Below are 14,278 nucleotides of genomic sequence, written 5' to 3'. Positions count from 1 at the left end.
CAAGCACAGCTCTATTATTTGGTTCTGTAAGTCCATTATGAGTTCAAGTAAAGACTAAGATATTCATATTAAATTATATTTTAGTTACTGTACATTCTGGGGTACAAGTAAATACTTTTTTTGGTTCATTTTAAACAGTGCGGGATGAAATATGCTTTTTTTTTTTGGGTGGTGGCACCCAGGAAAACGGTGAGCTGCTCTTTTCCACAACGCATGTGCTCTAAATACAAAAGGCCGCTTTGGCATCTTAAAACATTTATGACCCTCTTTGAGAGTCCATGTTATTCATACAATACATAACTGTCGGGATCTAGTACACCACCTTCCCCAAAAGGGTGTCAACGGAGTTTGTCACCGGACACACCTCGTCCCACACACCTGTCCCTAATTATCCCAAGACTTTAAATTGACTGCTTTGACATCACACTGCATCAGGTCATTGCATTTGCTACTGCTGTCATTTTTTACCTTGTCATTTTTTTTTTTTCTAGGTAATGAATGCCATCCTTTGTTAAGCACATCCGTCTTCATTCCGGTTACCCTATATTTCAGTCAACCCTCGGCAAATTCTGGCAATAACAGGAGCAAACAGGGACTTTGACAGTACTTTAATTAATACTTAATTAATACAATGCATTCACAACATTTCAACTGTTTTATACACAAGTCAAGTCCTCAATTTATATATCTGAATTGAACAGCAGGGAAAGTTATATATCAAAACTACTACACTTATCCTTCTGTATAAACGGCGTCAAAGCGAATTTGCTGAAGGTTCCTTTGGTCCTCGAGGAAATATAAAAAACAAATTAGAGGTAAGATGGGACCTAAAAAATCCAGCATGACCGGACCTGGGCCTAAAAAATCCTGCCCGGTGTGGCCCAGTCAGCCCGACAAATTAAGTATACTTGATTTGAGCAACCAGCCCGAAACATCCTGATTTTGCATAATTTCTTTGTGAGCAGTCGGGAATGTTGATTTTGGCCAAATACGCACGATTCACCCGCCCTCCCCCAAGAACCACTGCCAGGCGCGTACCGGTGTGCATGGGCGCGCGCACGCACGCATTCAGGAATAGGAAAAAAAAATTACCTCTGTGGTAAATGCAATTTGCTCCATTACTGTGGCAACCAACAAAACAAAAACACACATCTGTGTTGCAATCTGCAACTATTCTCAACATTACGGTTGCCCAGGAGCTGGCATTTAGAAATATGGGGCTCTGATTGTACGTGAGGCAGGCCTCATTTAAACACGTGATGTAAACAACTCTAGCGGAATTAAGAGCACAGCTGAAAACGGCGTCAGGTGTACAGGAGCAAGGGGGCATTGGCGTTCTGCAGCTGAAGACGTCAGAGGCAAGTTCCTCATACTTTTTCCCAAAATTTAATCACATTACCTTGATTTAAGCAAGTCTGCATTGGCTCCATGTTAGCTTAACATGTGATTTTAAGGTTATGTTGGTAATATACAAAATCATGCATGGACTCGCTCCCTCATATCTTTCAGATTTAATTTCCCCGTATGTTCTGGTCCATAGCCTTCGCTCTGAACATGCTGGTCTACTAGTGATCCCAAGAGCTAAAGGCCCGGTCACACAGCCTTTCACGGGCGTATAGAGGCTGAACCACGGCCAGAAATTTCTGCCCGTGAAGCAGACGCTGTTGGGCGCTCTGAGATCGCGATACAGACGAGATATAGCAGTGCTTTACACGCGGTAAGAAATTCACATGCGGTTGGCCGCGCGAAAAAATTTGCGCTGCTCAAAACTCTAGACCACGGGTAACCGCGGGCGGCACACTTGGTACACACGAGGTAAAGACGCGGTACGAACGTGCTAGGACGTGCTACGGCCGCGGCCAAGACGTGGTTACACGCGGATAGGACGCGAAATTTTAGCGGGTAATCGCGGGTGGAGCAAGGTCATAGCACGTTTGTTCTGCGCCTGTATCGTGGTGTTATCACGTGCATTAGCGTGTGTACCGCGTGTAAGCACGGTCAAACGCGATGCAGCCGCGGTTACCCGCGATAAGGACGCGGAACAGTCGCTGGCGTCTGTTTCGCCGGCATACCACGGGTAAACAGCGGGTTTAGCCAATTTTGCACATTTTCCACCGCGTCTGCTTCACGGGCAGAAATTTCTGGCCGTGATTCAGCCTCGATGCGCCCGTGAAAGGCTGTGTGACCGGGCCTTAAGAAGAGATCCGCAGGTTCGAGAGCATTCGCCATTCGGGCCCAGGCCCACTGAGATTTGATCTGCATTCTCAGTGGAAATATTTAAACATAGGCTTAAAACAGACTTCTATTCTATAGTTTAGGAATGGGACCGGCTTGTCACATAGCTGTGTATTATTTGTTATTGCAACGTCCATTGCAGCCTGGTCATCGTGGAAGGGGGATTACCTCAAGTGTGGTCCCTTCTTAATGTTTCTTCATTTACCTCATGTTGAGATTTTGAGTTTTTCTTTGCCCTCATATAGGTTTTTGATCAGGGAATGGTGTAATAAGAGTCTGTAGTTTGTAATAAAGGGCTATACAAACAAACATGACTTTACTTGACTTGACATGCTGTTGGCGACAGGTGTGCGCTGGGCTTAAAATGTTTGAGCCTGCAGCTGAAATAACAAAATTGAGTTTCGATTCTTAAATTTGAGCATGTGGCATTTAATTTTATGTGCTCCATAGTCCGGAATTAAGAAAAGTAAAAAAAGCCTGCCTCAAGTAGAACCAAAACGCCAACCAAAACCCCAAGAAAGACGCATTTATTTACGGTACGTTTTTACTCTCTGTAAGAAGATGTTCTGGTATTAGAGCACACTTGAGTACTTCTTCAAGATGTCTGCCATCCAGCCCGCTGCTTCCTTTTCATTCCAAAAATTGTATTTCTAAACTCAATTACTGATGTCATATCTAACTACAATCACGTCTGTGTGTTATTGCTGGCAGACGTTGTTTACCAGCCCTTATGTCACTTTTGATACTGAGGACGTTCCTGTGAATTCGCGTGAATTTTGGATGACATAAGCAGCCCTAAATTGTTCAGCCAGTCCCAACTCAGGAACAGTAAGCTCATGTGTCACTCGTGCACCTCTCAAGGTTAATTCGTTTTAGGGTGTGCGCACAGACCTGCTGTAAAGCTCTTTGTATGTCGATGCCTTGACCCCATGGAGCCGGGGGATTTGCAAGGCATTCCCCGGCGTTGCCCCTGCGTGAGATGTCTATCCGTTGTCTCCTGAGATTCTGGAACGCTGTTGACATCACTTTTACGCCATCATATGTCAAGGCTCCAGTATACTGGAATTAGAAAGAGGATCGTTAGAAAGTCCCACCCAGCAAAAACTGGTCAAAAATAAGTTGGAAAAGTCATTGAAAATATGTTCAAAAACATTTTTATTTAGCTGAAAAGTCAATATACAAAAATTGTCTCTTGAAGATGAAGTGTTTCGTGGGGAGGTAAATTTGGACAATGAAAGACAAAGTAAACACAACACTGACTATTTGTAGACTAAATTCTATCTTATAGACCAGACAAGATTCTGCCCAAAATCGTAACGCCAAAAGATGGGTGAGGTGAATATTTTATAGATCATGATATTAGAGAGGACAGTGTCTAGTGCAGTCATACCTTTTTATATGAGCACGCCTAAACACAATCCTTTTGTTATATGTTTTTTAAAATCCATTATAACAGTAGACCCAAGATGCTACCACTAGAGACTGATAGAGACTGCAGGCTACCACTAGAGACTGATCGAGACTGCCCACAGCATGTGGCCAACATCAACTTTTCCAGTTTGTGAGTGCAAACTACTACAGGCAAAAAAAAAGAAAAAAAAAACATTGTGCTGTAATTTTTTCATGCTATTGGGAGGATGGGAGAGAATGAAAATTTGCTTGTTACACGATCAATCCGTGCTACAAGCACGATCCTGGAACGAATTAAGCTCTTGAGAAGACGTACCACTGTTTACCTAAAAGTCTTTGCAGAAGAAAAACGCACGATCTGAATGCGAAAGCGACTTGCTTCCCGCGTCCAGCGAGTATCGGATCACAGGCGCTGTCCTTCCTCTTCCTATTTAATAAACTTGTGAGAAATGGTACACAATTTGGTCTACCCTTTTTGCTGCTCGTGACATGACTTGCCTCCCGCGTCCAGCGAGTATCGGATCACAGGCGCTGTCCTTCCTCTTCCTATTCAATAAACTTGTGAGAAATGGTACACAATTTGGTCTACCCTTTTTGCTGCTCGTGACATGGTTAAAACCAAAAATATATAAACCGTGGATTTATAACAAAAAACATTGTTTTTTTTTGAACGCTCGCAAGTGTTTTAGGCGGTTTCTACGATATATGCTTCAGTGACTGGCATATCAATGATCGAGTGGGTCTTGATAATTTACTGTTGTTTATCTTCCAGGAAAAGCCCCCGATTTTTGTGGGCAGTTCCAAAACCACTATCAGGTTCCTGCGATGTCTTACACAGAGAAGGGTATTGTACGAGACCAAGATCAGGCATTAAGCCTGGATATATTATGCTGGTTGAATCTGGCCTCACGTCCGTTTCATGAAAGCAGGATGAATTTAACTTGGCTCAGTTTTATGGAAATTTATTAAAGCCTGCTCTGGCTGACGACTACGCTAAGATTATCCCAACAAATGTATCTGGCACTTCTACTGTCAATCGTGTGAAAAATGAATGGGTGTTATAGCAGTTTCATAGACCTTCTTAATATGTTGCAATGTTGTAAGTATCCTGCATTCAAATTATACATAAGCTATATTATTTATTTCAATAAACTCTGTCGTCTGTATAATTGCAACAGTCTTTTTATTGTCAGGTCAACTTGTCATTCATGTAGTAAATGTATTGCTGTCAAGTTTTATTGCTATGCCAAGTACAAATTCTTGTAAAATTGCCATCAGAGCTTTGATAAATTATTCTATAATTGCTGCTTTTGGAATTAAAAAGGTCACTCAAAACCCTGCAAGGATCGTTTCAATGAACTCTTTGTCAAGGGTAATATAATATAAAAAGATCCAACTCCCTTTATCTGTTATGTCCAAGCCGGATGTTTATTTTTTAAATGATCAATGGAAAAAAATCCACTTTGTTGGGTTCAACAAATACCATTGCGTCTCATTGAACAGGTGCACAAAAGTAATAGTGCTAGTGCAAACCTTTTTTCTTCTAGTTTGTTTTACATCTTCGTATAACTCTATGAGTAGCTGTACGGCTTGGGGCCGAAAAAAAAATGTGCAATTTTTTTTCATTTTACGATCTGAAATCGATCGTTGGTGTTTATTTGAAGATGCCATGAACATGCATTCATCCCAAATAAAGCTAGCTTGACATGGACTTCATCCTGGCTTGGCAAACGTGTAACTGATTAAGCTGAAATGGGCCAACCAGATGAGATCAAGTCAGTAATCCTGGATTTCTTTATTCCACTTTGATGCCATACCCCCCAGGCAATTTTGCTTTGGGATTAAACTGTTTCATGACCTCTCGTTGACGGCTAAAAAACTCACATATATGCAGAGATTAAGTTTTAGAACACTCATCATCATCACTTCAAATATAAATGTTTCAGTTACTTTGAGTCCACTTTTGGGCATTTTTGTGTCTTTGTTGTCAAATTCCATCCATTGCTGGACGACTCGACTAACACTGGGCTCTGAGTTGTTGACCAGCTGGAAGCCCGTGATGTTGGCTCCACCTTTACGCAAGTCTGTCAGGTCAATGTCCAGGAAACCCTGTGAGAGAAGGAAGACAGGCCGAGAGTTAGAGCCCCAGGCAAGAGACGCTACGCTTACCGACCACAATATTAGATGCAGCTGCATGATCTAATGATGCGAGAAATGGACTAAACAGCCCGGACACCACAATACTAATGACTGAAATTTGTCAAGGTGGGATTAATTATGTATGTTGGGAACAAGTACGATATATTAAGGTGAATAATTTGCACTTTGCATGTAATCTGCAGGTATGCCAAATTTTTGGTCAAAATGTACACCCGGGACAGGACATAAATCCCTTAAATCAACATGTCAAGCTTGAGCTGTTGAATCCCTTATTACTGTATTTTCTGCACTATAATGCGCACCGGCTTATAAAATTAGTTGTGATATTAATTTCATATATAAGGGGCACTTAACTTAAAGCCGCATGTCATTAATACTACAGTCAGGGCTGGGTTGCACAATTCATATAAACCTTCAACAATTGTTCAAAGATCATCAGGTCAAAACATTGATCAGAAATGCATAATATTGGATGCAATGGGTATCAAACCTGGAGTATGTCAGGGTGGGGGATTTTTTAAGGGTCATTGTTCTATTTTCTTTATTAATTATCCATTATCCGTTATCGGTCAGTTCATAATACGCTACAAAGCCAAGGAGCTGGGACTCTTACTCTCAGCCAAAAGGCCAAGCTAAGGTCCTAACCTAAAAGCCTTGCTGAGATCATTGCGAATGCACCATTCCCGGAGGTACTGCAATACCGGGCCGATGCATGGAGTGGACAGAGCAAGCTCTTATTCCATCTCCGGATTGCAAAAATCAATCGTCACATGCCGTGAGCAGTTCAACGACCACAGCCTCATAATCTACATGTACGGTATGAATGGGGGGTTTTTTAAGGGTTATTGATCTATCTTCGTTATTCATTATCCATTATCCGTTATCGGTCAGTTCATTATATGCTACAAAGCCTAGGAGCCGGGACACTTACTCTCAGCCAAAAGGCTAAGCTAAGGTCCTAGCCCTAAAAGCCTTGTTGAAATTTTTGCGAATGCACCGTTCCCGGAGGTACTGCAATACCGGGCCGATGCGTGGAGTGGACAGAGCAAGCTCTTATTCCATCTCCGGAATGCAAAAATCAAAAGAGCACCATTTCTTAATCACTAGATGAGCGGGGGTTTTTGGGTTTTTTAAGGGTTATTGTTCTATCTTCGTTATTCATTATCCATTATCCGTTATCGGTCAGTTCATTATACGCTACAAAGCCTAGGAGCCGGGACACTTACTCTCAGCCAAAAGGCCAAGCTAAGGTCCTAGCCCTAAAGCCATGTTGCGATCATTGCGAATGCACCGTCCCCGGAGGTACTGCAATACCGGGCCGATGCGTGGAGTGGACAGAGCAAGCTCTTATTCCATCTCCGGAATGCAAAAATCAAAAGGCCAAGCGGCCAAGTTAAGGTCCTGGCAGGCCAAGCTAAGGACCTGGCATCAAAGATGAGGACGGCTTATCGTGAATTTCATAATTGCACACCAGATGTTATCCTCTGAATCATCAGGGATATATACATTACATGAAATGGCTTTAGGTTTTATGTAATCATCACACTATTTTCAGTTGCGGTGAAGAATTGTTGATGTTATCATTTGGCCGGGCCACGATAGTACTGTCAGACATTAAACTGTTCCATCATTCAGAAATGGTTAGGGACCACTACAATAGAACATTGTATTGCCAATTCACAAAGTCTTTACGAGGAGCACGATATTCTGAACTGAATGAGGAGAAAGGCCTTGTGGGAAGTAATCTGGTCCTTCAGAACTAAATGAAGAGAAAGGCACTGTGGGAAGTGTTTTTCTAACATATCAGGTACTGTGATTAAAATTGTGTGATCTTAAGATGAGACCAAATAATTTTATTTCAATGTATAATATGCATCATTAGTGGTTGAGTGGACGAGATGCGGCATTTACCCCGCTGTTATCTGGGTTTGATTTCCTGTTGTCACATTTGTTATGCAATTGTGGTAGGCGATAAAATGTATCGACCAATCAATAATTGCAAAAAAATATTAATGGATTACCAATTTTGTGTGCAGCGGCTTACACGGTGCCCGTTCAAATTTCCAGTCAATTTGGGGTTTTTGGTACGCCTTACTGTCCCGGAAAGACAGTAATTCCATACAGCCAATATGTCAAGCTTGAGTTGTCATTGAATCCCTTACTACTGTTTTTTAGGAGCAAGATTCCACTGAATTCACTTGACCTCTTTGTTGATTCTCGTCATGTATTGAACAGAATAATGTTGCCCAGAGGGGTTGTACAGAAAGTGAAAGGTTGGTCATCTTTCGAAACAAAACAATCTGTTACTAGCACATAATCAACAATCTGTTCCTCGGTCAAATAGTATGAGTTGGAGTATCTCATTTATAAAGATAACAACTAGGTGGAAGGATGCTATTTGTCGCTACAACTCTTTAGTAAGGTATTGATTAAAGATTAAATACATTGATTTTTCAATTAGGTTGTCATGCCATTATAAATCTTCATTTGATGTAACTTCGGCCCATCACTGAGCTGTCTGTTTGGAGAATTTGCCCCGCCTCAGAAATCAACCTAATGCAGAGTGACCAGACTCAATTGCTGGTACAGTCTGCTTGCTGATGCGGTGCTGGTGCGTTAGCAATTTACCATTGCTACTGCATGATCTACTGATGCCTCTTTAAGGAAATAACATTTTACAAAAACTTAACAATGTTGTTTAGGTGAATGATTTTTTAATATACTGGAGCATTAAAAAACACACATACACACAAAAGGAACAGTTGTCTTTGCTCGGAGTCCTGCCTTCTGTACACGGCCGATACAACTGTACTAAACATGTATTGCAGAGGTTGCCGAATTTTTTACCCAAGCCCAAACTTTGAGTGGACGGCCGGATAAGGTTTAAAAATTTGGCAGAAAGGCCAAGCTAGAAGGGATCTGATGTTTTAGTATAAACAGGTAAGGACCTTGGCAATACAAGGACAAAGATAATGGCGGCTTACCCAATGTTTTTCATACTGTTATTACTATTTCAAAAAGCGCTGTCTCCATTTTAAAGCATCTTTTTTTTGGCAGTTATCCTTTTTGTCATGTAAAAAATTACGATTACCGGTAAGTCTTTTTAGAATAGCAGTGACGATATACACTTATGAATAAACAGGCAGGCATTTACATGTACAATGCATTTTTCATTTTCATTTTTTATGAATAAAAAAAATTAAACAAATTGTTTTCGAAACAATTATTCAAAACAAAGTAACCTATTATGTTCCTTTATTTAAGCACTGATATTGATATATGTAATAAAATACAATAGGGCTAGCTCAGAAGTGTTTTTCGTATGAAATTTGATAAATATCTAAATTAATAAAATACATACATGATAGAAACAAATAGCAAGTACAGCAAAATTAGTCACAGCACGTGTATGGTTCCTCCCCAAAATCATACAGATATGTTCCAAAATATCTCACTCGCTATGAAAATCAAGGAAATCATTTCCAAAGTTAGCTGCGTGTTGTGTTGTTTCCCGGTTACTTTTTTGTTCTTGTTGGCTACTGGTTATCTTGGCTGCCTACTGCATGCTTTTGGTTGCCTAGCCTCCTGTTTTTCCGCAGATCAATCCCAGCTAGCCCTTTTTAGCAGCTGGTTAGCCTGGCGTGTCCCAGCTGGTTTAGCCCTGTAAGCTCTGTGTGTGTTATTTTCGCAAGTTTGCCCCAATTTGTCTGCTCGTCATTTGTTTCACCATTGCTCCACCTACTTGCTGCACACAGACTGCCCCTACTGGCCTTAAACATAGTTTTGCATCTTATGTATTAAGCTTGTGGCTGGAGTGATAAAAAAAGAATTGCACTAATGTAACGTGATAACACCAAATTCCAATTTCAAATGTGAGAGCAGCACATATGTTAAAAAAAGTGAAGGTTGTACTCACTTTGCGCAGTTTTAGCACCCTCTTGCACCATTTCATTTTATGTAAGAAAGTTTGTGCACTGCTTATGTCAATACTCAAATTTCAGCAATCAACGATTCACGAGGGTAGGGCGGCACGGCCTTCAAAGTTTCTCTGCTGGCCTACAAAATATCTGAATCATTTGTTATTATTTTTTGTTCATGAACACTTATGAAAAAAAATTCAAATTGTCTGACAGCTTCCTTCCGTTGCTTTTTCCACTGGTTGTGCTGTTTTCAGATGTGTGCTTCAAGCATTTAACCAAACAATTTTCGGCCATTACATGTTGCCAGGGTCAGAAATCTACCCGGAGGTTTTTAATTCTGCAGGCCTTGATGCATAACAGTGTCAATAAAGCTGTTGGTGTAGCCAATCAGATTGAGTTAGCGGAGTAGGGCCTTCTCGAATCCGTAAAGAAATGTCAGCTGTTTCACAAACTATGATTGGTTAGGGTGCGGAATAGGAGGTATCACAACAAAAAGGTCAGGAAAAACATCCCCATGCCTATTACTAAAAAAGTATGCAAAAAAGATGACAGGACAGGCTCGACTTTCAGCATTAGGTTCGTTCGTAGTAGAAAACAACTTCTTGATGGAACTGAAACACACGGATAATCCGTACGAAAGCCAAAATTGTTTTGAGGAAAAAAAGAGGATGGATTTTTTGCACAAATACAAATAATTTTTTGGAGTAAAATGTGGCTATTATCCTTAATAATAGTACAATTTTATGGGTTATTGATGCTTTGTTATATGTGTCGCAGCTGTAGGCCCAGTAAATGTTTTGTAGTCATAAAATAGACATTATGAGTTGGATTGATTCAGACTTCTCGCTACTGAAGGCCTAAGTGTGAAATACACGGCTTGCCACTGGTTTCACATATCGATTTTTGTCTATTCAATTCATCATGTGACATGTCCAAGTCTGTATGATGGCCAGCAGGGGCAAACATGCATCTAAGAAAGAATAGCAGCAAACATAAAAAAAGAGAAACACGACTTAAAAGAATGCATACTCATAAAACAATTGTACAGCTAATTATGCAGCAAAGATAAAAAGAGCAGCACAATTTCTAACACACAAACTCATAAAACAAACGCAAATCAAATATGCTAAAACAATAGTAACACATTTATGTAAAATAGAACACACGCAATCTCATAAAACAACTGGCAAATACATTCTGCAAACATAAAAAAAGGAACACAAGAACGCAAATTAGAAAAGAAAATGCTAATTTGTAACACGGCTGCACACGATAAATGCCGCAAGTAAGGATCTGAGGTCAAAACATTATACTAAATTCCCAAATCTCTTATTTAAAAAGTCTTAATGATATTTTTCTCCAGATTGTTTTGCGGCTATCAATCTAATAGGTTAAACGTAACTATTTTTTTTGACAGATTGTAGTCACACACATTCAAGCAGGACATGCTGACCACTCATCTGCCGTGCCGCCCGGTATTTAACATATTTCATCTTATCTTAGATACTTGGCACATCTTAGTTGCCAGACTCAATGTTGTTAACAGATCTTTACTTGTCACATTTCTTGTCAGCTGTTTCATGGGTTTGAGTGTTTTCCAGTTTGCATTCATGTATTTCAGATTATTATTTGTCTGCAGCATTCCTGAGTTTGTACCTTTGCAGCCCATTTTTCCTTGTTTGTCCACCGTATATTTGTTACTGTTATGTCCAAAGACAACTATATATTTTTTCTAAAAAGATAGAGTACAATATTGATTACAAATGACCAACAGTAGTATTCAATATTGTACTGTATATTTTTTAATCCATATTTGCCTTTCAATATTTGTCAAACTATATTGTGATAATCACTAGCCCTTCAAGATGGTGTAGCGTATTGTACCTGAATGTTCTACATGCAAGGAACAGTTGCAATGGAATCAATATATTGGGGATATTATGCTTTCCTAAGACTATGTAAACACAAAAATATATCTGCATATAATATTCTGTCTGCTATTGGTCCAACAAAGAGGGTTGAGTTAGTCCGTCTATAGTTGGTTTACTTAATCATTCACTTAAACACCATCTGCTCATCCGGTACCTTTTGTGCTTGCTTTACATCCACTTTGTTCAACTTTATTTCTCATTCGTGATTCAAGGAACTTAGAGCTTGTCGTTTCAAAACAAATTGTACACAGTAACTCTGGCTAACATGCTAAATGATCCTCATGTCTGTCACTGCAGCAAAAATGCCACAGTTGTATACATAAATATAAAGTATAATGTAAGTATGTGCCCAGGAGAGGTCATCGGAGAAGTGCACACCAAGGAGTGGAGAAGGAGCGGATTCTTTTGACACAGTCTCCATTGATAATCAGTGGAGCTGGGTGTGTGCTTGTCCTCTTTACGTTGAGTTTGACTTTCTTGGATTTTAGGCTTCGCTTCCTCCCTGTATGCCTTATCCTCATTAGAGACGAGGCGATCAAGGTAGGGCCGTCTGTGTACCTAGCAAGTGTGTTTGTCAGTTGGTATGTGATCAGAGGGAAGGGAACCAGTGTTCAGCGCTTGGGTGGAAAAGACAAGGTGACCAAGATTTACAGACTGTGAAAGAAAGTCCCGAAATCAGAACCCTTGGGTGGAAGGTGGGTAGGCAAGCTGCTGTTTGTTAATAGCAGAAAGCAGGCGATATATTGCCATGCTAATGTTTGCAGCCTATGGAATAAAAACAGCCATCACAAGGACCACAGTTAGCTCCCCTCAGGATATGGAAGGGTCTACGGGATACCACTAAAGCCTCAATGTTGGTGGATCAATGTGTATCAATGATCCTACTTCTACTCCACCATTCGTCATGCACTAAGTACAAAGCGCCATTCTCCCCCTCTTTCTGAAGACTTTGTCACAGTCCCGCAAATGTAGTGTGTGGCCTGCCAGCTGGAATACACCTTTCTGTGATGAAAAATACTTTACAATTCTAGGCATAGCTGTTTGTACCGACCCGTAACGCCAATTCATCCATTTTGTGGGGAATGGATCTGGCGTTCGTCAGGAAGATACTTGAGAGCGCTGGTCTGTGCAATCGCTTCCTTTTTATCCTAGTATCCAGGCCCAACCAGCAACCTAATTTCTGTTTCTGTTTCCTCCGCCATAAAAGGGCATCTCAGGCCTCTCTGGATGGCCATTGGGATGTTGTGGGTGTCATTGAAGTTGTCAAAAATGATGACAGTGAGTTTCAGTCCCAGGTCTATGAGCAAATGTAGGCGTTTTTAGCCATGTATGTGTCCAACAATTAAATTAAGAAAGATAAGAACTACAGAGCAGAAGTAAATGAAAGAATACGAAGAGGAAAGCCGCGATTGACGTTGATGGATGGTGTTATGAGTGCACTGCGGAAAGAGGTGTAAATCTAGTGGAAGCTAAAGCTCTTGTAGGTGATAGGGGAGGTGTTGTAAAATGATAGTGGGATGTTTGGACGCATTCTAAGGGATGTAACTCTCCCTGGAAAAGGTCTTCGACCTTTCTCTGTGACTTTACAAATTTAGTGTATGCAAAGCCGAAGCAACACAGCTAATTTTTTGTCCAAAATACGTGGGGCAAAGTTTCAGCTACAGTTTACACTAGTCTAGTGCGATAAAACCACTATGATGATTATCGTGATATAATTGTTGCCAAGGTAAATGATAAAACGTTTGATAAAAGTCGATTCATTTGAACTGCAATTACACCACCTGAACAGCAGAGAAGATGGGGGCGCTAATGCAGTGAAAAGGCAAGTTCCAAAAAAGCATTCAGGAGATGAAGAAGGTGCCAAGAACCAGCCAATCATTTCACAGATATAGCAATAGAGTGGCTAAAAAGGAGTGAAAGTGACATAATAACATTATGCTCAAAATGTACTGTATAACATGAGCATACCAACTGAAAGAGTCATAGAAGTGAGAGGCCCTTCTTCTTCAGTTGTTGGAGGTATTTTGGAAACGTAGAGTCTGATAAAAAACAAATCAGCAGCGCCTATTGCAAACTTTGCCGACAACCTGTGGCCACCAAGACGATACAACAAATTTATTCCATCATTTAAAACAATATCAACCGTTAGAATGTGCAGAATTAAAAATAATCCAACCCCAAATGAGTGCAAGCTGGCCATGCGGGTGTTTAGACCAAACAGCAACAAACGCTCATTACAGCGTTTTCCAGCAGTGTGCCATTTCCTCTTGTCTATTTATTTTAAGACGTATTGCACAAAAATCTTTAACATGTTCATCGCTGAGTGTAAATTGAAATTTGTGTATTTATGTTTTTTTTTGGGGGGGATAGCTATTCTTCCTCGGTTCTGTGCAATACTCTGTGTTTTGATTACCTCATTTTGTTTATTTTTAATTTTGTTTAATGTTCCTCATATTGGTGAAATGCTGTGTAGAAGATTGTCACCATGCAAGAAAATGATATGAAAATTCTCGTCACAATTATTGATATCGACTGTATTATCTAGAGATAAGAATTTTTGTCATATGGACCAGGCCTAGTTTTGGCTGTACATCTTTCAGGAATCCTTTAAATGAAAGCTCA

At 40.4% G+C, this 14,278-nt stretch overlaps 1 protein-coding gene and 3 pseudogenes across 8 annotated transcripts in view; all 4 read right to left on the bottom strand.

Moving 5' to 3' along the window:
- The window catches only part of gria1a (glutamate receptor, ionotropic, AMPA 1a), a 151,072-nt gene that overhangs the window by 61,349 nt on the left and 75,445 nt on the right, over positions 1-14,278 (bottom strand). For all 8 annotated transcript variants that reach the window (XR_015851370.1, XR_015851371.1, XM_088344299.1 and 5 more), the window contains exons 6-7: positions 5,596-5,754; positions 3,127-3,294 (exon numbers count right to left, since the gene is read on the bottom strand). Coding sequence is in view for 6 of the 8 variants with exons in the window: in XM_088344299.1 (XP_088200425.1) it covers positions 3,127-3,294; positions 5,596-5,754 (327 nt within the window). In the remaining 2 variants the exon portion in view is untranslated. The remainder of the gene's footprint in view (positions 1-3,126; positions 3,295-5,595; positions 5,755-14,278) is intronic.
- On the bottom strand, positions 6,473-6,762 carry LOC148359162 (U2 spliceosomal RNA; annotated as a pseudogene).
- LOC148359161 (U2 spliceosomal RNA) lies at positions 6,792-7,057 on the bottom strand (annotated as a pseudogene).
- LOC148359160 (U2 spliceosomal RNA) lies at positions 7,086-7,202 on the bottom strand (annotated as a pseudogene).

Source organism: Urocampus carinirostris, chromosome 9 (assembly GCF_059441175.1).
Source record: "Urocampus carinirostris isolate Australia breed hairy pipefish chromosome 9, RoL_Ucar_1.0, whole genome shotgun sequence".
In the NCBI taxonomy this organism is placed as follows: Eukaryota; Metazoa; Chordata; class Actinopteri; order Syngnathiformes; family Syngnathidae; genus Urocampus; species Urocampus carinirostris.
The sequence above is the reverse complement of the archived record's forward strand: the minus strand, read 5'-3'. Positions and strand labels throughout refer to the sequence as shown.